The 26,425-nt window shown below is 41.7% G+C and overlaps 3 protein-coding genes across 4 annotated transcripts in view; all 3 read left to right on the top strand.

The window, feature by feature from the left end:
- IREB2 (iron responsive element binding protein 2) overlaps positions 1–12,142 on the top strand; it is a 28,921-nt gene extending 16,779 nt beyond the window's left edge. For both annotated transcript variants that reach the window (XM_054388076.1, XM_054388077.1), the window contains 10 exons: positions 608–743; positions 1,450–1,534; positions 2,053–2,209; positions 2,495–2,619; positions 2,930–3,034; positions 3,312–3,454; positions 7,120–7,267; positions 7,356–7,478; positions 8,139–8,324; positions 8,963–12,142. In XM_054388076.1, coding sequence (XP_054244051.1) covers positions 608–743; positions 1,450–1,534; positions 2,053–2,209; positions 2,495–2,619; positions 2,930–3,034; positions 3,312–3,454; positions 7,120–7,267; positions 7,356–7,478; positions 8,139–8,324; positions 8,963–9,073 — 1,319 coding nt within the window. In that variant the 3' untranslated portion in view covers positions 9,074–12,142. The remainder of the gene's footprint in view (positions 1–607; positions 744–1,449; positions 1,535–2,052; positions 2,210–2,494; positions 2,620–2,929; positions 3,035–3,311; positions 3,455–7,119; positions 7,268–7,355; positions 7,479–8,138; positions 8,325–8,962) is intronic.
- Positions 12,143–14,522: 2,380 nt separating this feature from the next.
- HYKK (hydroxylysine kinase) lies at positions 14,523–19,279 on the top strand. The gene is made up of 4 exons (XM_054388037.1): positions 14,523–14,868; positions 15,529–15,671; positions 17,944–18,127; positions 18,780–19,279. The coding sequence occupies exons 1-4, from the start codon at positions 14,523–14,525 to the stop codon at positions 19,241–19,243; spliced, it is 1,137 nt and encodes a 378-aa protein (XP_054244012.1). The 3' UTR covers positions 19,244–19,279.
- A 300-nt stretch (positions 19,280–19,579) lies between these two features.
- On the top strand, positions 19,580–24,701 carry PSMA4 (proteasome 20S subunit alpha 4). The gene is made up of 9 exons (XM_054387838.1): positions 19,580–19,663; positions 19,920–19,957; positions 20,248–20,290; positions 20,993–21,155; positions 22,188–22,265; positions 22,492–22,580; positions 23,393–23,523; positions 23,722–23,845; positions 24,299–24,701. The coding sequence occupies exons 2-9, from the start codon at positions 19,955–19,957 to the stop codon at positions 24,451–24,453; spliced, it is 786 nt and encodes a 261-aa protein (XP_054243813.1). The 5' UTR covers positions 19,580–19,663; positions 19,920–19,954; the 3' UTR covers positions 24,454–24,701.
- The last annotated feature ends 1,724 nt before the right edge of the window (positions 24,702–26,425 follow it).

The following is a 26,425-nucleotide window of genomic DNA, read 5'->3' as shown; positions in this document are numbered from 1 at the left end:
TAATTACCAATACATTCGCTAGTATTTCAACACATAACCAGTTTTAGGGCTCTATTCAGATGGATGCACATAGTATTGCAGAGGGTGGGCTTTAGCTTTCCCTTCATGCTTCATGATGGTCACTTGAGCAATAGTGAGCTGCAGTCTGGAAGGAAAATCCATACTGCTGACTGGGTGTTCTGTGCTTTAGTTCCTGTGTGCCCTACATTCACAAGTTGCGTGCAACTCAGAGGAGCTAATCCTCTGTTAGACCTTGCTTTTTTCTTTCAAGGTTATCTGTGGCCAAGGCAAGCTTACCTTTGAAATTGTGTGGCCTTTATTAGAAGAGAGTAAATGTATTTACACTATCAGCTAGAACATGAGAAAGATACCATTCTTATAGAAAAGAAAAATGGGCATCTGTGTTACAGGAAGGAGAGCAAAAAACCTGAATGGTACTGTTACGAGTTAAATTTCACAACAACTACTTGCTTGAATAATTATTTGATAAACTGAAGGTCTACTTATCCTCTAGGGTTTTTATACTTAATTAAGGTAGCACCACATAGATGTTCTCGTAAAGGATACGCAAAACATAAGTTGTCCGTTGGTTTGTTTTTTTCCGTAGGACTCCTGGCTAAAAAAGCTGTTGAAGCTGGCCTAGTGGTTAAACCTTACATAAGAACAAGTTTATCACCAGGCAGTGGAATGGTTACGCATTACCTCAGTTCCAGTGGAGTATTGCCATACCTCAGCAAGCTTGGGTGAGTTGTGGTGACCCCTTCGTTTCTGATCTTCGGAAAATAATGCACAAGGGTTTTATGCAGGTTGATAAATATGGTTGCAGTTCATTTTGGTTGGCTAATTCTTAACTTAATAGATTGCCATTTTAACTACTTGTTGACTTAAAGTTAGTTTACTCCATTTTATTCCCACCTTAAAATTTCCAATGTGTATATCTACTTCATCTGAGCTGTTTTTTTCAGTTACAATACACTTAACTTGTATCTTAAAGAACAAGATGTATTTGTTTATACGTTTTTAAAAGAGGAAACTGGATGTTAATTTCTCATGAGAGTCTTCATTAGTCTTGTCTCAACATTGCTCTTGTGGTTTGTTTGAGATGGTTTTAGGTTGCTCTGTAGCAGTAAGTTAGATTGTTTATAATTATGTGAGTACCCAGCTGTGCTCTCTGAGAAATGTTACTATCTTTGCTTTGTCATTACCTATGGTAAAATCCTGAGGTATTTTAATTTATTTTAATCATTTACAAACCTATTACCTTGTATCTTCCTGCTTGCATCAGTGAGATATACTACTATCTGTTCTTCACTTTCTAAAAAGTCTGATTGTCAAAGGAGAGAAAAAGATATTTTCAGTGATTGCTAATAAAAGAAGATGGTTTGCTAAAAAAAATTGCTTTTAATCACTTAGTGTGTTCTTTGGTGTTGTTTTTTCCCCCCTATGTAGTTTTGAGGTCGTTGGCTACGGGTGTTCAACCTGCGTTGGAAACACTGCCCCCTTGCCAGAAGCCATCAGGAATGCAATAAAGCAGGTAAAGCTCTAAGGGTTGTTGAACACAGAAATACAGTTCTCACTTCATTGTTGGTTTGGACTTTGTGTGATATTTTTGCACGTGGGAGACTGTGGTCAGGGAGGCTATGGTCATTCATTGCTATGTGAAATCAAGGTAATAAATGGTATTTGTAGCATAGAGATAGAAACAGCAAGATAAATGCATAGGATGAAATCTTTCTGGAGGATGCCATGTGTAGATTTTGTGTTTTAAATGGAGAGGAGGATTTTGAAGAGCTGTGTGCTTGAGTGAAGTAGCAATTTTGAAACAGCTGCAGAAGAAAAATATAAGAAATAACAGGCAGGAGTTCACCAAAATGACTAGAGAATACATCACAAGGTCAGGAGTGAGAAAGGAGGAAGGGTAGTGGGGGAAGAGCAAAATGCCTTTAAATTGAAGTATTTGAAGTAGAATGCATCTGATTTAGTCAAAAAAAACAGCACAAGCTGTTGAATTAGCACAAAGTCCTAGTAAAATGTGTATGGTCTGTCTTTCAGGGTGATGTAATTGCCTGTGGAGTGTTGTCTGGAACAAAGAACTTTGAAGGACGTCTCTGTGACTGTGTCCGTGCCAACTACCTTGCTTCACCACCACTAGTGGTGGCTTATGCCATCGCGGGCACTGTTAGAATAGACTTTGAAACAGAGCCTTTGGGTAAGTGCTTCCTTGCATCTTCTATCTCTTCATCTAATGCACATGTAGAAGCAGTTTGTTCACATACATTTCAGCATCCAGAAGCAGTGTATTTGTAGAGAAAGTTCAGCTGTATTTGGGGTTGCTCATAGCTAAAGCAAAGCAGCCATTTAACTGAATCAATTCTTTGCATATTGGTACCATGCCTGGAGATCTGAACATACAGGTATTCATATTCTAACACAAAGACATAAAGTGTAATATTTTATTTTTCAAAATAACTGTTCTCTTTAAAATCTTACTCAGGCACTGGCTTTAATGGCAAAAGCATTTACCTGCGAGATATTTGGCCCACCCGAAGTGAACTCCACGGAGTAGAGGAAGAGTGTGTGATATCATCTATGTTTAAGGAATTGAAAGAAAAAATGGAGGTGAGAATGGACTTTTGTTCTACATAACTTCAAGATTGCATTTCAGTGTAGCTTTGTAATATCTTCTAGTTGGACATATAATAGGTTTGTTATTTACTTCCATTACTGTAAAGGAGGACTTAACTGAGATGGGTACCTGTATTAAACAGTGATTTTTTTTTTTTTTTTTTTTTAAGCAATACCCAGCAAGATAACTTGTAGTACATAATAGAAAATAAAAGGAAAGTCACCATTAAGTCTTTGGTTTCAGAATGTAGGAAGAGTGTAAACCACTTTCTCTGTCCTACCTGGTTAATTTTCTTTTGTGTAGAAAGGAAACAAACGATGGAATTTACTGGAAGCGCCTGAGTCGACTTTATTTCCCTGGGATTTAAAATCTACTTATATCAGATGTCCTTCCTTTTTTGATAAACTTGTAAGTACGTGGATACATCCACTAGATGACATGCATTACCTTTAAGTAAAGGAATAGCTAATCCAGTAGAGTTTTGATGTTCAAGTAATACAATTGATTATGAAAAATATTTCTCAGCCTTTCAAATACTGTTTGTTAGCTGTAGCATGAGTGGAGCCTGTACATCAATGTGTCTTCACGTAGTGCAGGTATCTTTTATGTTTCTAAGAATCTGGGAAGAAAAATAGGTTTCTTTTTGTTGTTTTTTTTTTTTTCCTGCCTGCCCCTTCCCTTATAGGCCAAAGAAGCAGTTGCACCACAGCCGATTCAAAATGCCCATGTCCTGCTCTATTTGGGCGATTCTGTAACTACAGATCACATATCCCCTGCTGGAAGCATTGCAAGGAGTAGTGCTGCTGCTAAGTATCTGACCAGCAAAGGGTAAGGACTTCTCATGGTCAACAGCTGTGATTGTATCAGAGTGCTCCTTCACATGCCAAATCATTGATCAATGCTTTCTTTATAAATGTCTGCATGAAGTGGAGATGATGGGTGGATACAGCAAGTAGTAACTGCTGCTAGGGTTTCTAAGTAAGCACTTGTCTTGCAGTTCCAGTAATCAACGTTCTTGCAGTCTCTAAGGTTACAACAAACAGCTGAGATACACTTTTAAATACCTCATATCTGCCCTAATGTATGCCAAAGCAAAAATAACATACTACTTTGCAGATCAGGTGACCGCTCTGTTCACATGAGGTTAGTCACTGTACTGTCACTGGCCTCAGGATCCGGCAAGTACACAAAAAAGCTCAGGAGCTCTGGAAACAAACAGCTTAAAAAATGAGGGCCAGTTTTACAAATTAATGTGCTAGGTGCTATAACATAACCTCTGCAGCAGTAGTAGGGGCCTTTCACCTCGTCTGATATTCTGAACAGTCACAGAACACAACACAATGCTGGGCTGTTGAATGCCACATCTCTTGAGGGTGTTTTGGAAATGACGTTGTGCTGCATTACAAAGCTGTATTATTATTGTTACGGTATCAGTGAGGCATGGCAAAAGAATAGCCTCTGCTGTGCACTCTTTTTCCTAACAATTGACTTCAGTTTCAATGAGTAGTGTTAGGAGGAGAGAAGAATTAATGGTCCTTTAATCCCAGGATGGTCATTTGATTTATGAGCAAAGGTGTTACTTTGATACAAAGCCTAATAAGTATGCTGATAGAGGCAAAAGCATTAGTAAACAGGCAGAACAGGTAGACAAAAGTCTCCCTCTAATTTTTTAAGTACCATACTGTTCATAGCACTTAATAATGAGGTCACAGAGCATCTTTCTTCATGAATGATGTAGCAGTGATTTACACATTTTGGTCGTGATTTATAATGGTCATCTTTGTTGGATACAAGCCCTTGAAGAAGGACAGGCAGGGGAGGAGGGGGGGAGGTGTTGCTCTCTATATCAGTGACCAGCTGGAATCAGTGGAGCTCCACCTGGGAAAGTATGATGAGCTCGTTGACAGCATATGGGTGAAGATTAAAGGGAAGACAGGGGAAGGAGATGTTACTGTAGGGGTCTGCTACAGGCCACCTGACCAGCAGAAGCAAGCAGATGAGGCCCTCCACAGGCAAATAGAAGTGGCTTCATGGGCACAAGCTCTGGTCCTTGTGGGGGATTTCAACCACCCTGACATCTGCTGAAGGGACAGCTTGGGTACCAGTGTTCCAGGATGTTCCTGGAATGCATAGATGACAACTTCCTGCTCCAAATGGTAGAGGAACCAACAAGGAAAGGTGCTATGCTGGACCTTGTTCTCACCAATAGAGAAGGGCTGGTGACCAATGTGAGGCTCAGGGATAACCTTGGCTGCAGTGACCATGATGCAATAGAATTTAAGATCCTCAGGGCAATTAAGAAGGCACATCCCAAGCTTACAACCCTGAACTTTAGGCATGCAGACATTGATCACTTCAGGGATCTGCTGGCCAAAGTACTGTGGGACAAAGCCCTAGAGGGAAGAGGGTCCCAGGATAGCTGGTCAGTATTCAAGGACCACCTTCTCCATGCCCAGGAGCAAAGTGTCCCCACAAAGAGGAAAGCAGGAGTGGAAGAAAGGACAGCTAAGAATGGGGGGCATATAAGGAAGCTGCCCGAGCAGCAAGAAACCTGGTTAGGAAAGCTAAAGCTCAGTTAGAGTTAAATCTAGCCAGGGAGATCAGGGGGAAGACTAAGAATTTCTACAGGTATATTAATGGTAAAAAGAAGACTAGGGAAGGCGTGGGCCCCCTCTGAAAGGAAATGAGGGGGGTGACCAGTGACATGGAGAAGGCTGAGGTTCTCAATGACTTCTTTACCTCAGTCTTCACTGACAAGGGCTCCAGCCACACTTCTGGGGTCACAAAAGATAATGGCAGGGACTGGAAGAAGGAACTGCCCATTGTGAGTGAAGATCAGGTTTGTGACCATCTCAAGAACCTGCAAGTGTTTAAGTCCATGGTACCTGATGAGATACACCCATGGGTGCTGAGGGAACTGGCAGATGAGGTTGCAAAAGTCATGGCAGTTGAGGGAGGTCCCCACTGACTGGGAAAGGGGAAACACATAACCCCCATTTTCAGAAAGGGAAAGAAAGATGACCCAGGGAACCAGTCAGTCTCACCTCTGTGCCTGGTAAGATCATGGAGCAGATCCTCCTGGAGGCACTGCTGAGACACAGAAGAATAATGAAGAGGTGATTGGGTACAATCAGCATGGCTTCACCAAGGGCAAATCCTGCCTGACAAACCTGGTGGCCTTCTATGACAAGGTCACAACACTAATAGATGAAGGCTGGGCAACTGGTATCATTTACCTGGCACTGAGCAAAGCCTTTGACGCTGTCCCACACAACATCCTGGTCTCCAAGCTGGTGCAGTCAGGGTTTGATGGATGGACCATTCAGTGGATAAAGAACTGGCTTGATGGCAGCACCCAAAGAGTGGCTGTCAATGGGTCCATGTCCAAGTGGAGGCCAGTGACAAGTGGAGTCTCTCAGGGCTCAGTCCTGGGACCAGTCTTGTTCAACATCTTTGTTGGTGACATGGACAGTGGCGCTGAGTGCACCCTCAGCAAGTTTGCTGATGACACCAAGCTGTGTGGTGCAGCAGACAGGCTGGAGGGAAGGGATCCATCCAGAGGGACCTGGACAGACTGGAGAGGTGGGCCCATGACAACCTCATGAGGTTCAACCAGACCAAATGCAAGGTCCTGCATCTGGGTTGGGACAGTCCCAAGCATGATATAGGCTGGGCAGTGACTGGCTTGAGAGCAGCCCTGAAGAAAGAGACTTGGGGGTGCTGGTGGATGAGAAGCTCAACATGAGCCACCAGTGTGCACTTGCAGCCCAGAAAGCCAACCAGATCCTGGGCTGCATCAAGAGAAGTATAGCCAGCAGGTCAAGGGAGATGATTCTCCCTCTCTACTCAGCTCTGGTGAGACCCCACCTGGAGTACTGCATCCAGTTCTGGAGCTCCTATTACAAGAAGGATCTGGAGGTGCTGGAAAGCATCCAGAGAAGGGCCACGAGGATGATCAGAGGGCTGGAGCACCTCTCCTATGAGGACAGACTGAAAGAGTTGGGGCTGTTCAGTCTGGAGAAGAGAAGGCTCTGAGGAGACCTTACTGTGGCCTTCCAGTATCTAAAGGGGATCTACAAGAAAGCTGGGGAGGGACTTTTTAGGATCTCAGCGATAAGACTAGGGGGAATGGAGCAAAACTAGAAGAGGGTAGATTCAGACTGGATGTTAGGAAGAAGTTTTACGCCATGAGGGTGGTGAGACACTGGAACAGGTTGTCCAGGGAGGTGGTAGAAGCCTCATCCCTGGAGGTTTTTAAGGCCAGGCTGGATGTGGCTGTGGGCAGCCTGATCTAGTGTGAGGTGTCCTTGCCTATGGCAGGGGGGTTGGAACTGGATGATCCTTGAGATCTCTTCCAACCCCAACAAGTCTATTATTCTGTGAAGTAGTTCTTTACATCTTGCACTGAAAACTTAAAAGCTGTTGTCATAATTATAAAAATCATGATGTAGTTTTACATGAGGTATCCCTGTTAAGTATTTCTTTTATTCTAGACTCACACCTCGTGAATTCAACTCTTACGGGGCTCGAAGAGGTAACGATGCTGTGATGACAAGAGGTACCTTTGCAAATATCAAACTTCTGAATAAATTCATAGGAAAACCAGCTCCTAAAACAATTCACTTTCCATCTGGACAAACGGTAAAAATATATTTGCTTGCATAGCTGCACTGAAATGTTGCTACAGATTTAAACCTCACTCAGACTATTTCACTTTACTATTCCACAGCTAGATGTGTTTGAAGCAGCAGAGTTGTACCAGAAAGAAGGCATCCCTGTCATTATTCTAGCAGGAAAGAAGTATGGACTGGGTGGCTCAAGAGACTGGACTGCAAAAGGGCCTTATTTACTGGTACTGCTGGTTTGCTTGATTTTGGGGTGTGCTTGGGTAAAGTTTTCTGGAGGTACCTAAAACCACATTGTTTAGTTTTGGGCATGAATGTATTTAGAAACTTTCTTCTGTCTTGAATATGGTACCATGCTTTCTTTCTAAAGACTTGTCAGTAATTTTTTTGCTGGAATCTTCCTAGAAGAGAATCACTAGTCAGCATAAATCTGAATTCCCTAATTACGTAACTTACTGTCTTAGACTCCAGACTTTGAGAAATTAGACATTTCTTTAGTGCTGACCTCTGTCTGATCTCTGAGGAACATTAGGTATCTGGCCATTGGAGACTAGTTTGCACTAATAGTCAAAATGTATGAGTCAGTCATTCACTCATGTGGAGTAATGGAAGCAACTGTGTTTGGTCTGAACGTTTCTACCTGGTAACTACATGGTAGTCACTGGTGTAAAGCTCCATTTTATGCTGTATGGGCCTGCTTAGGCTTACTTGCTTTCATCTAGATGTAAAACTTAAAGATGTTACCTGTTTACAGGACTCATACAAAGCACTGTCTTTATTTTTTACTTTGATTTCCACGATTTTGAACATAACCTGTGTTTGAAGCTTTCTTCTGCATTTCACTCTGATCTCTATACTGAAATACAGCACCACTTGTATTTTTGCAGGGTGTCAAAGCTGTCCTAGCAGAAAGCTATGAGAAGGTTCATAAAAGTCAGTTGGTTGGAATTGGCATAGCTCCACTTCAGTTTCTTCCTGGGGAAAATCCAAGTACTTTGGGTCTCACGGGCAGAGAGCAATTTTCTATATTGTTCCCTCCAGACCTGTCACCAGGAATGACTTTGGATATTAAGGTATCTTTGCAGTATTTTTTTCACTTCTCTGTTGAATGTAGTGACAATTGAAAGTACAGAAGGAAAGGTTAATCTTGCTGATGGAAAGCAGGAAAAGCAGAACTTAAATTTTGTTGAAAGTGAAGTTCTAGTCTTGCCTGAGGTTTGTCATGGCTGTTGAGGTTTCTCCAAGTACATATAAATGTGTTCTTTCTAAACAACTTTTTTTTGCAGTCTGAAATTCTTTATTTTCTTTTTGATGTTGATTTCCCCCTCATGGGCACTGGTAGAGTCGAATTGAGTTTTGTCTCTCATTCAGGCACTTTTGAAGACAAGTGTCACTATTTGAGAGAGGCTTCAGCCTTCCAATCCGTGTGAAGGACTTGTATGCCCATAATGACACTTCTTGTACTGTCTTAGGGGAATTAATTTTTCTTTGTTATCAGTGGGTATGTAGCATGCTCCCAGCTGCATCTAAACTGTGCAGTAAAATAAGCCCTCATTCTGTTCTCAGGAGTGCCTCAGATCTGCAGTGGCAGATAAGTAAGTTGAATTTGATCATCTTCAATAAAATTTGGAGTTAGAGTGTTTAACTGAGAATGATCAAGGGGGGGTGAAAGCAAAAGTCTTAATTTTCTCTTTTTGCTTTTATTTTGAAGACAAGCACTGGAAAAGTATTCAGCGTGATGGCCTTGTTTGAAAATGATGTGGAGATAACATTATACAAGTATGGTGGAAGTCTAAACTTTGTGGCTCGAAGATTCTTATAGTAGATATTGACTCTGTGGGTACCCTGCATTAACTGGTAATTCTGAAAATGCCTTGTGTGAACCCAGGAATCTGTACTGTGGAACTGCAAACAGTCCTAGTGTGCTCAAAGTTACTTCGTCCATGGATGTAAAAGATTGTGAATTATTGTAACTGCAACAAGATCCTTCCCGATTTTAAATAATATTCTAATGGTGCTATTAAACATTGCTAAAATCAACACGTGTATTGTGGCAGAGAGCTGTAAGTATGGAGGGGATGTTTATCAGACCATTTTGTAAATAAACTGCGAAATCTGAAACTGATTGTGCTGAAGATTATTATGTAAGAAGATTTTCTGCAGTTGTTTCCACTTGGTTTTTGCACCTGTCAGCCTGTGTACTGCTGTTTGTTGGTTTAAGGGTAGCAGATGGTATGGAATTTTGAAGGCCAAACTATTTTTTTCCCAGTCTTTTTATTTGCATCCAGATCTTAAAACAGATACTCAGTTACAAATGTCTTGTTTATGGGCAGGAAAAAAAGCAGTCTACGTGAGGGCCATGGTATCTTGGATCACAGATCATGACTTTCTTACCTTTATTATGGGATAATAGTTAATCTGGATCCAGATTTAAAACTCACTCTATGAAATGGTGTGCTTAGAAGTGTGGGAAACATGTCAGCGTTTCAAAACGGCTTTCACCCTTATTGTTCATGCACATTAAGGGTAGCACCTCAGCTTTTTGGCAAGCTGCAGTGTCCTTCAGTTGACGTTTGTCATACCTGCTTCCAAGGAAGCAGTTTGTCACTTATGACATCAGTTTTTACTGTACTGTCTGCAATATCATTAGACCAAGTACCTCTCCTTAGTATTGTAACCTTTAAAAATCTGTAAAAATATTTATATACTAGGATTGTTTAAATTCTTCTGCTTTAAATGTGACCTATGGCTAATAAGTTATACCCACTTGTCAGATGTTAAGTATCTGAGGTGGCCTTACTGCCTTTTAGTGCTGTCTGCTGTGCTGGTAGTTCACAGCTCTTCCAAACAAGCATCACCTTTCCCTGCTGAAGATCCCTGGGTACTGAACAAACCTGGTTCTTACACCATTGCAACTTCTGTACATATGTCAGGGAATTGATGGTGACAGCCCTGGTCTGTAATGAACATTGACAGAAGAGGCAGTTTCTGCAGAAGTTTTGGTTTTACCACTTAATCTGCTCAGTGACAGCTGCTAACCTGTGCAAGTGAGTCTTTGAGATGCTGTTGCTGTGCTCCTCTATCTTGAAAAGCTTCATGAAGCCTCTTAAGGTTTATGTGGAGATGGGTTTCCTTTGGAGAACAAAACTGCAAGGATTTGCCTACAAATGGCAAAGATTTTGCACTAAGATTTTTTGTTCTCTTGATAACCATTGTCTTAAATATCAAAACTTCCAAGAGGACTCTACAGTGCTTTCAGTTTATAACCAGGCACTAAGCTGGTTGACTTGCAAACTAAAAGATGTACCATTGTAATCTTTAAATAGTGTTTCTGACATTCCTTCCAAAAAAAACCCTGCAAACCTGACATAATTATGTACTTCCAGTATATTTTTTTCATCAAATTAATTTTTATTTCACTGACTTTGATACACATTTTTAATTTTACTGGATAAAGCTTCCTGAAGTTTGAATTTCTGTATAATTTCTTTTCCTATTTCACTGTTTTTGCTATGGTTTTCTTAAGATAAAGACCATTCTGGTGACTCCTTCCACTGCTAGGGGTGACAAATGAAAGCAGTTTTGAATACTCAACTGAATGCTGAAATGAGTGTCTGTTCTGTGGTACACCTTTGCTAACTTTATTCAGAGTTGTTGAGCAGATCTTATTTCTTGTATAGTATTGTCTGTTGTTTTTTTTTTTTCTCCTAGCTCAGTTATTTCTTGATTTTTAGTTCAAGAAAGTGAATGTTCATTATTGAAGAGCAAATATGAACTTAGTGCTGGCACATAATGATGCCTTGTGCAGATAATAAACCCACAACTCGCAGCCGGGTTATAACTTGTGTAACTGCTGACGGTTGGACAGAACACAGCCTCCCCACTCTCTCATGTGGCAATACTCGTTGCTTCAGGACATAGTGACCCAAGCCATGTCAAGGTAAACCAACCAGTACTGTGAAGTGCAATTTCAAGAGATGTGACTTATCTGCAGGTTGTCACCAATAAAGCTGGTCATCTCTTGTGAGACAATGATGGGTTTTATTACCATAGCAACTACTTCAGTTCTGATGCAGTCTGATTTCTTCAAAGCCATGAAAGACAGTGTTGGAGTTGTGCTTTGGCTGTAGGCTCCTGCTGTTGTTGATGCAGTGAGTCCAGCCCTGAATACGCTGAAGTCAGCAGTGTCCCCGTAAGCAGTGCAGACCCTGAACGTCCGTGTGGCTGCAGTGCACTGGGTGCTGCAAGGAGCAGTGCTGCTCACCTATCCTGCTCTTGCTGCTCACATGGCAGTCTGGGTTGGAAGGGACCTGCAAGGGTCATCTAGTCATGTGGCTGTCCCCTTCCTCCTGCTGCAGTGAACATCATAAAGTCTAGGTCCATAGCTGAGCATCTAACTTTAGACACTGCTAGGATGCTTTGAGCTTTAGCGAGGGCAGGAGTGACACCCTGCATGGCAATGGCAGGATACAGTACAGACAGAGGATTGCTGTGATCATACACAACATTGCTCAGTTACCCCTCTTTACAGTATCTTAAAGCATTGAGGAAATGGACTTTCTGAAGATGTTACTCAGTGTTAGATTTATTTAACCTAGACTTCCCTCTCCACTTTGATTTGGGGGAAAAATATGTTCCAATTTTTCTGAATGTTTTCTCTCCTTGCACCCTTCTCCTCCCAAACTGCAGAGCTTTGGGATAGTGTTGATGTTTATACATTTTACACTTAAGTATAAGAACATAAAGCTATGTATATTAATCATATTTAAGCAACTGCACATCAATGTCTGCTGTTTAAAGCCAATAGAACAGTGTTTTAAGTTCAGTAAGTATTGTATAGATATAGATATACTTGAAGTTCAACTGATGACAATTGTGCATAAAATGTTACCAATGCTGTAAATTATTTTTAATAAAGAAAATTGTATCATGGTTTTTGAATGGTACTATCTATTTTGCATAGGTAATATGGAATACACTTAAAATGGTACTGGTGTGTATGAAAAGGGTGGGGTGAATAAGGACAAGAGTATAATTGAGCATGTTTAACTTTCTCATTAGGAGTGTTTCATGTATAGGCTTACAAAGATTTTTGTGTTAGCTGAGCTCCAGGTACTAATCTGGGTGTTATAAATATATGAAATGCTTTTTGATAGGCCTGTATTTTTTTCTTTAGGAAAATGTCTATTTTAGATTATAGACCAAATCCTGTATTAAAGCAAGCTGTTGACTATGGTTATGGCACAAAGAGCTTACAGTGATGACAAAATCTTCAAAAGTGGTTTGGGGGTGTCTAACACTGACCCACCCCTGAAAACTCACTTTCAGAAGAGGCACTAGACTTAAATCCACCACAGAGATGTTAAATTATTCAAGTCTTATCTTTCTTACAGATAATGATAAGAAAGGCTGAAGTACAACTTCAGTCTGGTGCATTGCCTGACTCCCACAGTGTACTGCCCACCAGAACAACAGGCAGGCAGGAGAAGCACAGAGGTCTGTAGGGCTTAACTCTTGGCACTGCTGTCTGGAAACTAAGGCAAGGCTAACAAGGTACAGATCTGCAAAATACGTTGTGATTTTGTTCATGGAGGGAATAACTGTATTCTGATTTTCCTGTAACCTGCCATGTCTCTTGAAGTCACAAGCGTAGCAGGGATGCTTTCCTGTATCTCATTTTCGTTCGGTGAGCTAAACGTTTAGTCAGCCTTAGAATTTGGGAGAGGGAAGTAGGTAAAAATATTTATTAGTTCGTTTAGTTGGTTTGTTTAGTAAGATCTATTCTGAAATTAGGGGGGGTGGGGGAGAGGGAATCCAAAGGACTTACTTCTTTCTTAGGGAAATAGATTCCCTTTCCTAAATTTCCTGTTGAATTAAAATAATGTTTTCAATTTTATGTCCTTCATATTGCAAACAACACTAAAGTGTTGGGACAGAGGATTCTTAAGTAACTGTCTTAAAACTATGAATGGTTGGGGTGTTTTTTTGTTTTGTAGGGGCTTGTTTTGGAGGTTTTTTGTTAGGTTGTTGTTTTAAACTACAGTAAGCCTTTCCTACTTTTTCCTCAAATATTGCAGATTTTTTTTTTTTTAAATGAGTAATTTCAGAAGATATGTGTATATTGAAAATTAGTAGAGGTGGGAGACAGGTTTTGTAATTGAATCTCTGACTGGCCAAGCATTCCTGTCTGGTGCACAGTCTAAAAGACATCTTGAGAAAGATGCTTCAGGTTACAGGGGAATGAGCTTCAGTCAAAACAATATGGTAAGTTTTGATCTTGTGTGCTGATAAAAGGTTTCAGACAAAACCCTCAGCTGTGGCTATTTTCCTGAGAGCAGTGGGGAGCACTCCTGTCAGGAAAGGGAAACGCTTTAACAAGAAGTTGTGCGTTTCCTTCCAGCAGGGTGTTTAAAAACAAGTGCTGAACGGTGGCGAATTGGTATGAAGCCGCCATGCAAATTTGCTTCGTCTGACCGGGGCGCCGTTCGCAGAGACCCGCAGCCGGATGCCCGCAGCCGGAAACCTCAGCGGGGGTCCGGGCCACGCCCCGGAGCTGCCGGGCAGGCTCCAGCACTAGACGGGGAGAGCGGAGCTGCTGCCGGCGCGCCGGGCTGGGCCCGGTTGGGCGGGCAGCGGCCGCTGGGAGGGCCAGGAGCGGGGCGCTGGCCGGACAAAGGTTGGCATGGCTCCAACAGGGTCCAAGGGTCGCTTGTTTGCTCGTCGGCGAGACCGAGCTGCGGGCTTCCAACGGCCTGGTACAGGCAAGCGGCAGTAGGTTTGTGCTGATTTCCGAACGCAGGAACTCTGCAGGCCGTTAACAGAGACAAAGATTGCATCTGCTTTAACGTTAAGCTCTGCCATTATGTTTCTTACCTGTTGCTGACGTGATTTAGAATCTTCTAGAAAGGGACTCAACAGCAATGTTTCTTAGAAAATCGTTCCTTGGTAACAATGTTTGTGGTTAGGTGGCTACAAGAAATTAGCTAATAAACCCACTCCTAGTTAATAAGCTTTTCGTGTCTACTTCCACTGAACAGACTGAGCACAATCTCTCTTAGATGCCTTCCTTGTGGGGGTGCTACAGACTATGTAGTTGATGAGACGCCATGATGTAAGAAACCTGGGCTGGCAAAGTGGATTTTCTTTGCTTGTTTAACGAAGATTTGGAGCTCCTCTCCAGTATGTGAATGCATTTTGTTGCAGTCATTACTGCTTCTCGTGTTAGAATACAGGTAAGATCATCCAGCTTCTCTTTTTGTCCTAGAGAGACAATGTCGTCTGGAAATGACTGTCAATCCCTGGCCTTAACCAAACCTGCACTTGGTGAAAAAGAAGTGACTGAATTGATTGACAGGGTGTTTGGATTAAAAGTATCTTGGATAAGGCCACTTCCCAGCTACAATGATCAGAATTTCCATGTGGGTGTCTCAGGAAGCCGAGGTGTGTCTGAAAGTGATGATGAGTATGTCCTCAAAATCACCAATTCGGAAGACAGCCAGGAGCCTGACCTCATTGAAGTGCAGACCCAGGCCATGATGTTTCTCAGCAATGAAGGCTTTCCTTCAGCTACTCCTTATCTTACAAAAGATGGGAACACAATGTCTCTGGAATCTGGAGGTGAGTACCTTCACTGCCCTATTAGCAGCCTTTGCTTGCTATATGGCATGCCGTATATTTATTTAAGTACAACTCTAGGCTTAATTTTTAATACTGGAGACTATGTAATAGATTATATCCAGCTGTATTAGTTCAAACTTAAATACCTGAAGCAAAGCAAGTAAGAAAGAGTCAGAAACACTTGGGAAGTACAGTGTAATGAATTGGAGAAAACATTGATCTGACCTGTCCATGCCCAATAAAAGGCAAAAGTCTCATTTACTAAATGGCGCTAGAAATTATTTGCCTACCAAATGGTGTAAAATACAGTTCTAATCCATCTCTGATGCTAGAACAAGTTTGGCTTTTATTCTCCCTGTAACTTCCATATAAAAGCTGGAATTTCTGAGACCTGCTGCAGAACTGTGTAAGTGGGTGCTGAAGGAAGGCTGCTGTAGTAGAGGTGATGCCAAGCACAAGGGCTAGAAGTCCAGCATAAGCTGTGACTGTGTTAGGGTTTGATGTACAATTGCTCTACAGCATTTTGGCAAATCACATCTTTGAATGAAATCTGTTTCTCACCTGCACTCGGTGACTTTCTGCAGTGGGATAAAACTTTTTTGTCTTGTATTAGCTAATAATACTAGGTATTGATTGGCTGCATCTCTTTTTGCTCACTAGGTGCTGGACCTGGAAACAAAAAGTATATGGTTCGACTGCTAACTTACCTGCCAGGTACACCTGTAGCAAAAATTGCTACAAATGCTCAGATCTTCTATGAGATTGGTCAGCTGGCTGCCAGGTTGGATAAAGCACTCTCAGAGGTGAGTTTTCATAGCTCTGGCCTCACAAACTTCTTCTCAATTTATTCACCTGTATTTCTTCTTGTGCTGCTTGTTTGTTTCCTGCGCTACAAAATTCAGTTTGGTGAACACGGATGTCAGTTTAATTCCAATTTCAGATGGCCAGGCTTCAAGCTGGTTGTTACTAAAGCATTTCCCTCTGTAACATGGCCAGTAGGTGCTTGTGACATCATGTTGGTGATCTTTTTCAGTGTATTTTTGTATTGTTAACTAGGAGATAAGGGTTTATCTTTGCTCATGCAAAACTCGCTTCTTTGTTGTTTCAAGTAAGGAAAGTGAGCCCTAGGGTGCTCACATTAGAAGCATGTAAAGCTTGTTTTAAAGTGTTGTATAGTGTCTGTCAGACACAGCTGGCTCATCTCTTATTTTTAATTCATTCTGACTTGCTGTCTTACCTCCTGGTCATTAGAAGTATGACCCTTGAACATTGGTGGCAGTTGATTCCTTCTCTACAATGCCAGCTGTGCCAATGAGCAGAGATTTGTGACTTCTCTTGTTTGTTCCACTTCCAGTCAAATAATCTTAATGCAAAGTAAGTGCTTTCTCTATTCTGTAATTATACAGAGCAAAGCTGATGAATTAGGTAGTAATTAAGTTTGATGCATAAAAGAATTCTTGCATTATATATTGTCTTTCATTAACCTTTTATTCTCATGTACTGGCTATCATCTTTGGACAGTTATGGGATGTGAATTACCAGCTTTACTAACGTCCTTAAATTACAAGAGTATTTTTCAACAGGGAAAGGTAATTTACTGTTGCCTTCTAACACTCTGGTCATGCTCTTGTACTGCAGTTAAAACAGTTTATATATACAAGCTAGTTTCAAAATATGCCTGTCACTTGTTCTGCCAAGGAGGAGATAGCTGGTGAGAAAACAGATGTTGATGTAAATGGACTCCTTATGCCCTTAACATAGGGATTATCATTTACCATGGTTGGTCATTTAAAAAGACAAAAATTACAGTTCTCACTGTCAAACCTTCAGAATATCAGTGACACTAGAAATGAATACTGAAGGTAGTAAGTTTTCTGGAAATACACAGCTTCTCCGTTCTACTCAGGTCAGCTTGACAGCAATGTGCCAAGCTCAGTTCTGTGCACAAAATAGGATCCCACCACTGTTTCTGCTGGTGTGTCCTTCAGCTTGGATGTGCCTCATATGCTCTCAATGGAAATAAGTTCATGGCTGTAAGGTGATTGCCGCTTTACAGGGCTCTTGACTTTTTATTACCCTTCACACACCTGATAACCCATTTATAGTGTGCTGGAGCACCTGATTTGTATTGGGAAGGTTGCAGTGGTTGCTTACAGATGGCATCCTGCCTACCAAAGCGGTGCTTTATTTTGGAAATTTTGGTGTAGGCTTGACCTTTTTTCTTATGTTTTTGTATACAGTTCCAGTTTTGGCTGTCATTTAGGTATCTTTGTGAGTCTTAATTACAAGCATAGGGTTGTTTTTTTTTTCTGAGGAAGCCATCTAGTCTTGTGGGAAGTCTTTTGTTTGTTTTTCATTTGCCTTATATGCTGGTAGAATGTGGCCCACAAGCCACAGTAATAAGCATTGAAGAATTTAAGCATGATATGCAGTGAGAGAGACGTTTTTCTTCCTTGAATGTCACTTTTCAAACTACCTTTTTCATCTGTTAGTGAGAGAGGTAAGCACCTTGCTTGTTTAAAATATTTAGGCCTACCTAGTTTTACAAAGGAAAATTTTCATATGAATGAAGCACTGTCCAGTATCTCCACAAAGCACTTGTGCCATAAAGACTTTTCACATATCAGCTGATCCCAAGGCCTTGCCCCCAGAAGCTTCCCCCTTTAAGAGCACAGAGTGTGCCAGTTCACAGCATGCTGGCAGGTTTTGTGTCTCTTCTGCTCCCACAGTTTTCTGTAGCACCAGTGTGCAATCCAGGCTCTGTCAGTGTGTGGGACTCTGGCCTTGGCAAGGCCTCAGAATTGCTACATGATGTCATAAAGTCAGTACCAATGTTAATTTAAGTGAGTAATGACTCAAGATGATCTTTGTACCTGAAGACTGCAGAAAACTCCATTTGGTGTGTACGCAGATACGAAGATTCTTGCCTTAGTCATTCTTGTTTTGCTGGTTTGATACAAAGCAATAGTCAAAGTTGTGGTGCTTTTCAGTGAGTCTCATTAGGAACCTGTTACTAGGGGCTTTGAATCAAGGATCAAATCGAGGATTTTTACTTATCTCATGCTGTTTCCACAGAAATTCTATCACCCATCAGTAAAAAGTCTGCATCGAGATCAGTTTATTTGGAATCTGGCAAATGTTCCTCTTTTAGATCAGTATATTTATGCCTTGGGCCAGAATAAACATCGCAAAGTTGTTGAAGAAGTTATTGAGCAGTTTAAAGGGAGAGTGATACCCAAGCTAAGCAGTTTTCGACCCTGTGAGTATTTTATTTTCACTGTAATATTTTGAACTGAGGCGCTGAATTTTCTTACAGGAATTTGGGTCCGTGGAGAAGGGAAAAAGACCTCTGTAGCTAGACACATAGTAGACATGTGCAAATACTGTGCTGAATGACCACAGTGCAAAGTAAGCCAGGAGTGTGCTGTCCAGTCAGCTTCAGGTCTTCATCTTTCTGAGTTTGCTTCCAGTTAAGGTGGTGATTTTTTCATGCTGTTTAATAACAATATATGGAGTACTTCTTTTCATGAAGGCCCAAATAACTGCTTAATTCTGTCTTTGTAACTCAGCTCACATTGATGTTGGTGATCAATTGACAATTGGATTTGAAAACTGCCATTCAGTGTTTGGAATACATGTGGCATATCCCAGGTAGTTGCAGACCAAATTAAGGTCTCATAACACTCCCTTATCAGTTACTGTCTGGTCACCTGCTAGTGTAATACAGGTTCCTAGGAAGATGTAAGCCCGTGAAAGGCCACACCTGATGTTGAGGGACACTACTGTGGTTTTGTCCTTGTGTTAGTTTGAGCTTCTACGCATCTTTTCAAAGATGTTGAACTGAGAAATAGCAGAATCTGGTTTTTTCTGTTTAAAAGTTATTAAAAACTGTTTGTTTCTTATGTGTTTAGGTATCAATCACGGAGATCTTAATGACCACAACATTCTAGTAGATTTAAGTTCTGCTTCTCTGGAGAATCTTCAATACAAAGTGTCAGGCATACTGGATTTTAGCGACATGAGTTATGGCTATTATGTATTTGAAATCGCAATTGCTATCATGTACATGATGATTGAGAGCCCAGACCCTCTGCCTGTTGGGGGACATGTTCTGGCAGGATTTGAAAGTGTCCTGCCACTCACAGAGGAGGAGAGAGGTGCTCTCTTCCTCCTGGTGTGTGGGAGGTTTTCTCAGTCCCTGGTCATTGCAGCTCATACAGCTCTGCTGTACCCAGAGAATAAGGAATACCTCACGATCACAGCCCGAACCGGCTGGAAACACCTAATGAGAATGTTTGAGATGGGCCAAGAAGTGATGGAGCAGACATGGTTTGAGACTGCCCGAGCATATGCAAATCACGCAGCTGCTGAGTAGGCGATGGCTACGGTGACAGCAGACTATTCAATAAAGACAGCGCTGGCTGTGCTGGAGCACTTCCTTCTGTGTTGGGGGGGACGGGGCGGGAGGCCGGGCAGGGCCGTGTGCCCTCAGCAGGGCCCCCTCCCGCTCTGAGCCGCCGCAGTGCGCGCGGCGGGCGCGGGTGAGGAGCTGCGGCGGTGGCGGCGGTGGCAGCGGCAGCAACGGCAGCAGCTGGGGCACGCGCTGCAGCGCCGCCTGGTGGCTGTGTGATGGGGAGGGTAGGTGGTTCTGCGCCGATCTGACACACGGCAGCGCGCAGGCGCGGCGGCCATTTCCGGCTCTGCAGTGAAAATTTGTGCACGGCTGTAGCGCCCGGTTCTTTGCAGGACGAGACACGCACTCCTCCTCCGACCGATCGGTCCGTTCCGGCCTGCTGTGAGTGATGACGGGTGGGCTGACGGGTGGAATGGGGGCAGCGGGGCGGGCCGGGCCGCGTGCGGGAGGAGGCGAGGCTCCCGCTGCCCGCCTCGGTGAGGATGACTCTACAGGACGCCGTCTTGCGAGGAATTTGGGCCGGCGCGGCTGCAGCACCCTCTGTGGCTCCGCCCGGGTCCGGGATCTGTGTACGCCGGGCCGGGCAGGTTCGGCGCGGCGGTCGGCGCCGGTTGACGCGCTTTGTGGTGTTTTGCAGGCCCGGGTCCCTCCTCCCAGCGCGTTTCCTACACCATGGTGAGTGGCAGCTGCGGGTTGGGCCCGCCTTCACCGGGGCTTCGTGTCGAGTCATGGCCCGGTCGGGCCCGGCGGCGGGGGGTCACGTTGCGGAGGGGCCGGGGCTGTGGGCACGGCCGGGTCCATGGGCGAGGCCCGCGCGTGTAACGATAGCGGCGTTACTGTGGGTACCAAAGGGAGGTCACCAAGCATTTGGGGTTTTATAAGGGGCGCATAGCAATTGCTTGTTTTAGAGAGTTGCTTTCTGACAAGAGAACGATGGTACTTACTGAGCTGTTGTTTTTTTATAGTCTCGAAGATACGATTCCAGAACTACTATATTTTCTCCAGAAGGTATTTTTTACCCTACGTTCAAGAGTGTTCTATTCATCTTCTCAAAACTAAATGATGAACTGCTTGTACAATGATTGGTTGTTTACAGCATGGTTCACATGAGTTACGTGTATCATATTTCACTGCTATGAGCAGCGCCTAGTTCTGTAAGGACACCAGGGGTCTGAAGTGGACACTTACACACTTGTTGTAATTGAAGGAATAACAACACCATTAGTGAGTTATGTCACCTACCCTGTTTTTTAAATAACTTGAGTAAATCTCTACCCTTCCTCGGTTGTTTGAGTTCAGATGGATTTTGTTACTGTTCTACCACCTGCGAACGTGTATTATCCTGTTGCTGCAATCATACCTCTCCTTGCTATTGTATGTGCTGAAAAAAGTATGTACAAACTATATTTTTGTGTTTCTTAAATGGGATGAATTAAAAACGTCTACTGCCGATTTATATTTTTTATTAAAAAAGAAAGGAGTTGCCTTCCACATTGACAATGCCCTGCATTATCTTACCAGATTTGTGGATTTCCCTTATTCTGACTCCTTCTTGTGCAACTAATTGATTGCTGTTAACTAGGAACAGATTGCAGAAGTGAGACTAGGTTGTACAATGGGCATCTGTCAGATTTTTGCAAAGTCACCATATGTATTTGGTCTTGTTCAGTGTTACTTGTTTCATGTTACTAATGTAAAATCCTTTCCTAGGTCGCTTGTACCAGGTTGAGTATGCAATGGAAGCAATTGGACATGCGGGTACTTGCTTGGGAATCCTAGCAAATGATGGTGTTCTGCTAGCGGCAGAGAGACGCAACATTCACAAGCTTCTGGATGAAGTGTTTTTCTCTGAGAAAATATACAAACTGAATGAGTAAGTTGAAATGATAATCAGATGTCCAGTAATGTTACCCGTAACAAAACATTGCTATTACTGAGATATTCTGGCATTGAATCTGCTTTTATTTTATCTGAAGCTTTAGTATTCTTGTTGTTCAGTGTTTTAGTCAAATTTGGCTATTTTGTCTTTGCTTCAGTAGTTCTTCTTCTAAAATGGATTGCAGATTGGTGTCTTAGAAGTTTTTGTGATACCAAATTATCTTGTTTTCTTAAAATAACATAATTTAGGTTTCTTTGCCAGAGCTGTGCTGGAGATGATATATTTTCCTATTATGACTTCCTTTTTAGTTCTCTGGAAGTTAAATTTGAAGGTGTGCAAATGAAGCACAAATAGCTTTTCATCCTGTCAAGCCTCTCATTCTGTGTTGATCTTGAAAGCATCTAGAGCTGTAGAAGGTATTGGATTTTCAAGGAGGCAGTGCAACAGTGCACCACCTAGGCAAGCCCTTCCATCTTGGGAACAATTTCTAAATTCACTTGGGAAAAAATTAACCTGGATTATTTTTCCTTTAATTCTTTCTGTGTAGTGAAAGCTAGTAGCAATATCAGATTAGGCAAAAGAGACCCTAAATTAAGAGCTAACCAAATGATCAACGAGGTGAAGTGCTTGTTTTTCTTGTGATCAAATCAAGGTCACTAGGTTTCAGTCACACAAATGCAGTGTGTCAGCCAGCAGCTTTCACTGAAGACCTGTCACATCATTGTGGTGGTCTCCAGATTGGCCCTCGTATGTTGCCAATGGCTCTTGTGAAGACACCTGGGATTTTGTCATCTTTAACATGATCCTTTTTCTCAGAATTGTACCTGTAATTAATGTACTGACCTGCTTCTTGCTGCCCACCTCTGCTCTTACAAAACGGTTATGTAGTAGTTTTGGTGTCTTCTGAAGATGGGAGCCGATGAACCTGTTTCATCATGCAGCTAGGTAGTTTTGATCAGAAAAGCCCAGCAGTTGATGTTTTGCTTGAACTGCTGTATGAAGATTGTTTGTATGCTTTTGTTGCAGGGATATGGCTTGCAGCGTGGCAGGAATAACCTCTGATGCCAACGTTCTAACAAACGAACTGCGACTGATTGCGCAGAGGTGGGTCTGCTGAGAGTTAACGTGGTTTTACTCGCCTGTGCTGTCAGATTCAGTTTGGTTTATGTATTAAATCAAAACGAATGTGTACTTAGAGCAGAAGGAGATGTTGTGAAATAAAACAGATAAGTCAAAGAGGCTCCTAGGAACATCATTCTTTTTAACTGTGGTACAGAATACCATCAGCAAAACAAGTTTTGCAACCTTTTTTTCCCCTCTTTCCTATTAGGTATTTGTTACAATATCAAGAGCCCATTCCCTGTGAACAACTGGTGACAGCACTCTGTGATATCAAGCAGGCTTATACACAGTTTGGAGGTAACAGAATGTGATGAATGGTTGTGCTTTGAAATGTGTATAGAATGATTCTGCTACATAATTTGAGGGTCTGAGGCTCTGGACAGTTCTACCCAACTCTTCTGTAACACTAGGAAAGAAAACTTTCAGAGGGATGTGGGTTACTGCTTTGTTCCCTAAAGTGCCACTTTTTAGTGATCAAACAATTAATGGCTGAAATTCCAGCCCCCTTGAACAGAATGGTTTGAGTGCCCTTGGATTTATTGAATGCCTTCAAAAGACCAGCAGAGAATTGCTTGATACGTGACCTTTCAACATTCTGGGTCCATCTAGCATAACGGCACAATAAATCACAAATAGGACCATATGGAAGAGTATTGTGATTGTAACACTTCAAAAAATATTATTTCTGTGAATCAAGCACCATGTTAGAAAGCGATGTGTTATGTAATGTTCCTTAAAGCTTGAACTGGTAATTTTGGTATTTTACATATATATAGTGTGAAAGAACAACCCTTTATGTGCTTGGTTTTAGCAGCTAAGCTATATACTTTAAATACTGAGTTTTGATTTAAAATCCTAAGATGATGAAGTACGATTTATGGAGGCAGAAATTAGGTGCTCTTAGGGTTAAATGAAATAAATCTCTGCTGCCCCTCATCCCCCATGACTTAGGACATGCTGGCATGCTTATCTCAAGCAACAGAAGTGTAGAGCAGTCTGTTAAATCCTAGTTCACAGAAACAGATTTGAAAGAAGAAAGCAAGGAAAATTGTCACTCATGACTAATTTTGTTACTAAACTTAGATATCTAATAATCTTCTTTTCAATAGGAAAACGTCCTTTTGGTGTTTCGTTGCTGTATATTGGCTGGGATAAGCATTATGGATTTCAGCTGTATCAAAGTGATCCTAGTGGAAATTATGGAGGGTGGAAAGCTACATGCATTGGGAATAATAGTGCTGTAAGTTCTGGTTATTTTCCTCTCAAAACATCTGGCAAAAACAAATCACACTGTACTAATTAAACTGGATTGGTGATTACTAATGCAGAGCAGAAATAGATGACTGAAGAAACAGTGCTGTTATGTATTGGTATCATTTGATGAAAAGTGACTGGTTGATTTCCCAAAGATACCGTTTTAATTTTTTGACATTTCTAGGCAGCTGTGTCAATGCTAAAGCAAGACTACAAAGAAGGAGAAATGACCTTGAAGACTGCACTTGCATTAGCCATTAAAGTTCTAAACAAAACCATGGATGTTAGCAAGCTCTCTGCAGAGAAAGGTAAGCAGTTTGCTAACATAGGAGAATGCCCTTTGCTTAAAAAAATGCAGTGATGTGCTCTAGATGGGGTTCATTGGGTTTTTAGTTGTCATGTGAAAAACATTCTCAGGTAATGCAGCAGCTCTGAGCCTTGAGCTTCCTAAGAGGCATACAGGTAGCTTAGTTGAGGATCATCAGCCCTGGGCGCTAGGCCACAGCTCAGGGACTGCCAGCCACTTTGGTGCAGTAGCAGAAATGGCTGCGTCTGGTGGAAGAATCACTAGAGGGGTGCTGACAGACCTGTGCAGGCTGCTGCAGATGAGTGCTGCTGCCTGGCCTGCCAGTCAAGCTGCTTTGTAGAGGCAGGACAAGAGCCTTCTGCTTTATTGTCAGTTGTAACCTGAAATCTTGCCCTTCTAATGATTGCTCTGTCTGAAGCACAAAATGTGACACTGTCTGTTCCATGTGTTTCAGTTGAAATTGCAACACTGACAAGAGAGAATGGAAAGACAGTAATAAGGGTTCTGAAGCAAAAGGAGGTGGAACAGTTGATAAAACAACATGAGGAGGAGGAAGCAAAAGCTGAACGTGAAAAGAAGGAAAAAGAACAAAAAGAGAAGGATAAATAGAGTATGAAGTCAAGTGTTCTGTAAATAATATAGGACCTGCTTCAGTAAAAGATCATCTGGATTTCTGTTTTGTAGAAGCCTGTGACTATGCCATGGAGGACCCAGAATTACTTTTGATGAACCAGGTCCTTAATCATCATTCAGATAATTAGTTTACTGCTCGTTATACCAATAATTGCTTTAGTTATTGAACACTGTTTCTTTCATCTTCTATTTTTTATTATGGAATAAAATTTAACAAGAATGGTGACGGGTGTCTTTCTTTCCTCAGTAATGCCTGGGTATGTGTGATCTCGAGGGATTTAATTGGTTTAAACCATTAAAACAAAGTGTATGCTAATAAAGAACAAATAACAGCGTTAGAATTACTAGACTTTTGTGTGTATATGTGAGTTTTAAATTAGTGAAAAGGACTCCTGATTATTCAAAAATAATTTCACAAATACTAAATTGAAGTGGGCTGGCATTGCCTAGTTTTATTTTTGGCCTATTTTGTTCTATAACAGGTGTGGTCTTACAAGCAGTAGTGCTTTAAATGTGCCCTGTAGTAAATGTGCTCCTTTTATCATGGCCTCTCATGAGTGCTTGTGTTTTCTAAGAAATTAATTGTAGAACACTACCTATATTCACACAATCTAGAGAGACGTTTCACAAAGGCTACATGAAAATCTGAAGCCATCTTGTCAATAAGTAAATAATGTAGGGCATGATTTTAAGCCGTGTTAGCAATTGTACTTTTTATCTTAAAAGGGATCTAAGATGTTTTATGTTTAATGTTACTGGTGATACCTCACCAGAGAATTTGGGTCCCTCCCTGACAGGCACCAGTCTAGAAAAACAAAATTAACCACTTGAAATCACACAATGTATGCGTGAATTAGAAATGACAACATTGTTATGATTGTCACTCTACTCAATGCAAAACTATGGTTTTCAGATGACCAAAAATTCTTTATTGTTTGAAAAGAAATTATCTGGAGTTTATAATAGAAGAGATGAAAACAAGCTACTGAAAATTATTTTACACCCTTTCAGTCATCAAAAGCAAATTGAAAAGCTCACTTGCGTGACGTGCTTAAATGGGAACTGTGACATCCAGCCCCTTTGTGCCAACCCTGGGTGGTAGCTACCTTTCTACCTTGTAGTTAGCTGGGTTTGTGTTTGGGTTTTTTTTTGGTTGGGTTTGGGTTGTGGTGTTTTTTTTTTTGTTTGTTTGTTTGTTTTTTTTTTTTTTTTTTTAAGGATATCTGGCTTTTGCAGGATTTAATGTGAGCACTTCAAGAAATGGGGTGAATCCATACAGCGTTACATTAATCTATCCAGATATTTTTGACTGATAAAATGTGCTTGGTCAACATGGCCAGAAATTGCCCATAATCTCTGTGAACCTCATTTTGGAGACAATTACTGCAGAACTCACTGTTGAGCACTGAGGGAAGGAATCTGCCTTGAGCTGCGTGCTGCACGTTGCGCATGTGTTGCACTTACTCTCTCAGCCTCTGTCCAGAGCACGGTGGGTGGCGTGGGTCCTGTGCAGGCTGCAGGACCTGCTTGTTTTATTTTCTAAGTCTCAGTGTAGGCCATTGCTTTAGTGTGTTGTACTAAACTTTGGTAGTAGTCAAATTTTATAACTAATAAAAAGCAGACTGGGTTTAATTGCACCTTGTGCAATAGCAGATCTTCCAAATGCTAACAGGAATGATACCTCATGGAACAAATCCTGAAGAGATGCCGAGAACATACAATGGGTAAGACTTAATTTCTATTATAAAGAGTTGTGCTCCATTTTTATGCAGAAAAATCAGTGCTCATTCTAATTTTTTGATACCGTGAATGCAATGTATCAGCATCTTTTGCAGGTTTCTAGATCACTGATGATGATTGTACAAGCACTTTGAATAATGTCCTAAAGCCAAAATAAATTTTTTTGTACTTTCTCAAAGATCACTAGCTACAAAATGTGATAGACTCT

Source organism: Indicator indicator, chromosome 16 (assembly GCF_027791375.1).
Source record: "Indicator indicator isolate 239-I01 chromosome 16, UM_Iind_1.1, whole genome shotgun sequence".
Taxonomy (NCBI): Eukaryota; Metazoa; Chordata; class Aves; order Piciformes; family Indicatoridae; genus Indicator; species Indicator indicator.
Note: the sequence above shows the minus strand (reverse complement) of the source record. Positions and strands in the feature narration are given on the sequence as shown.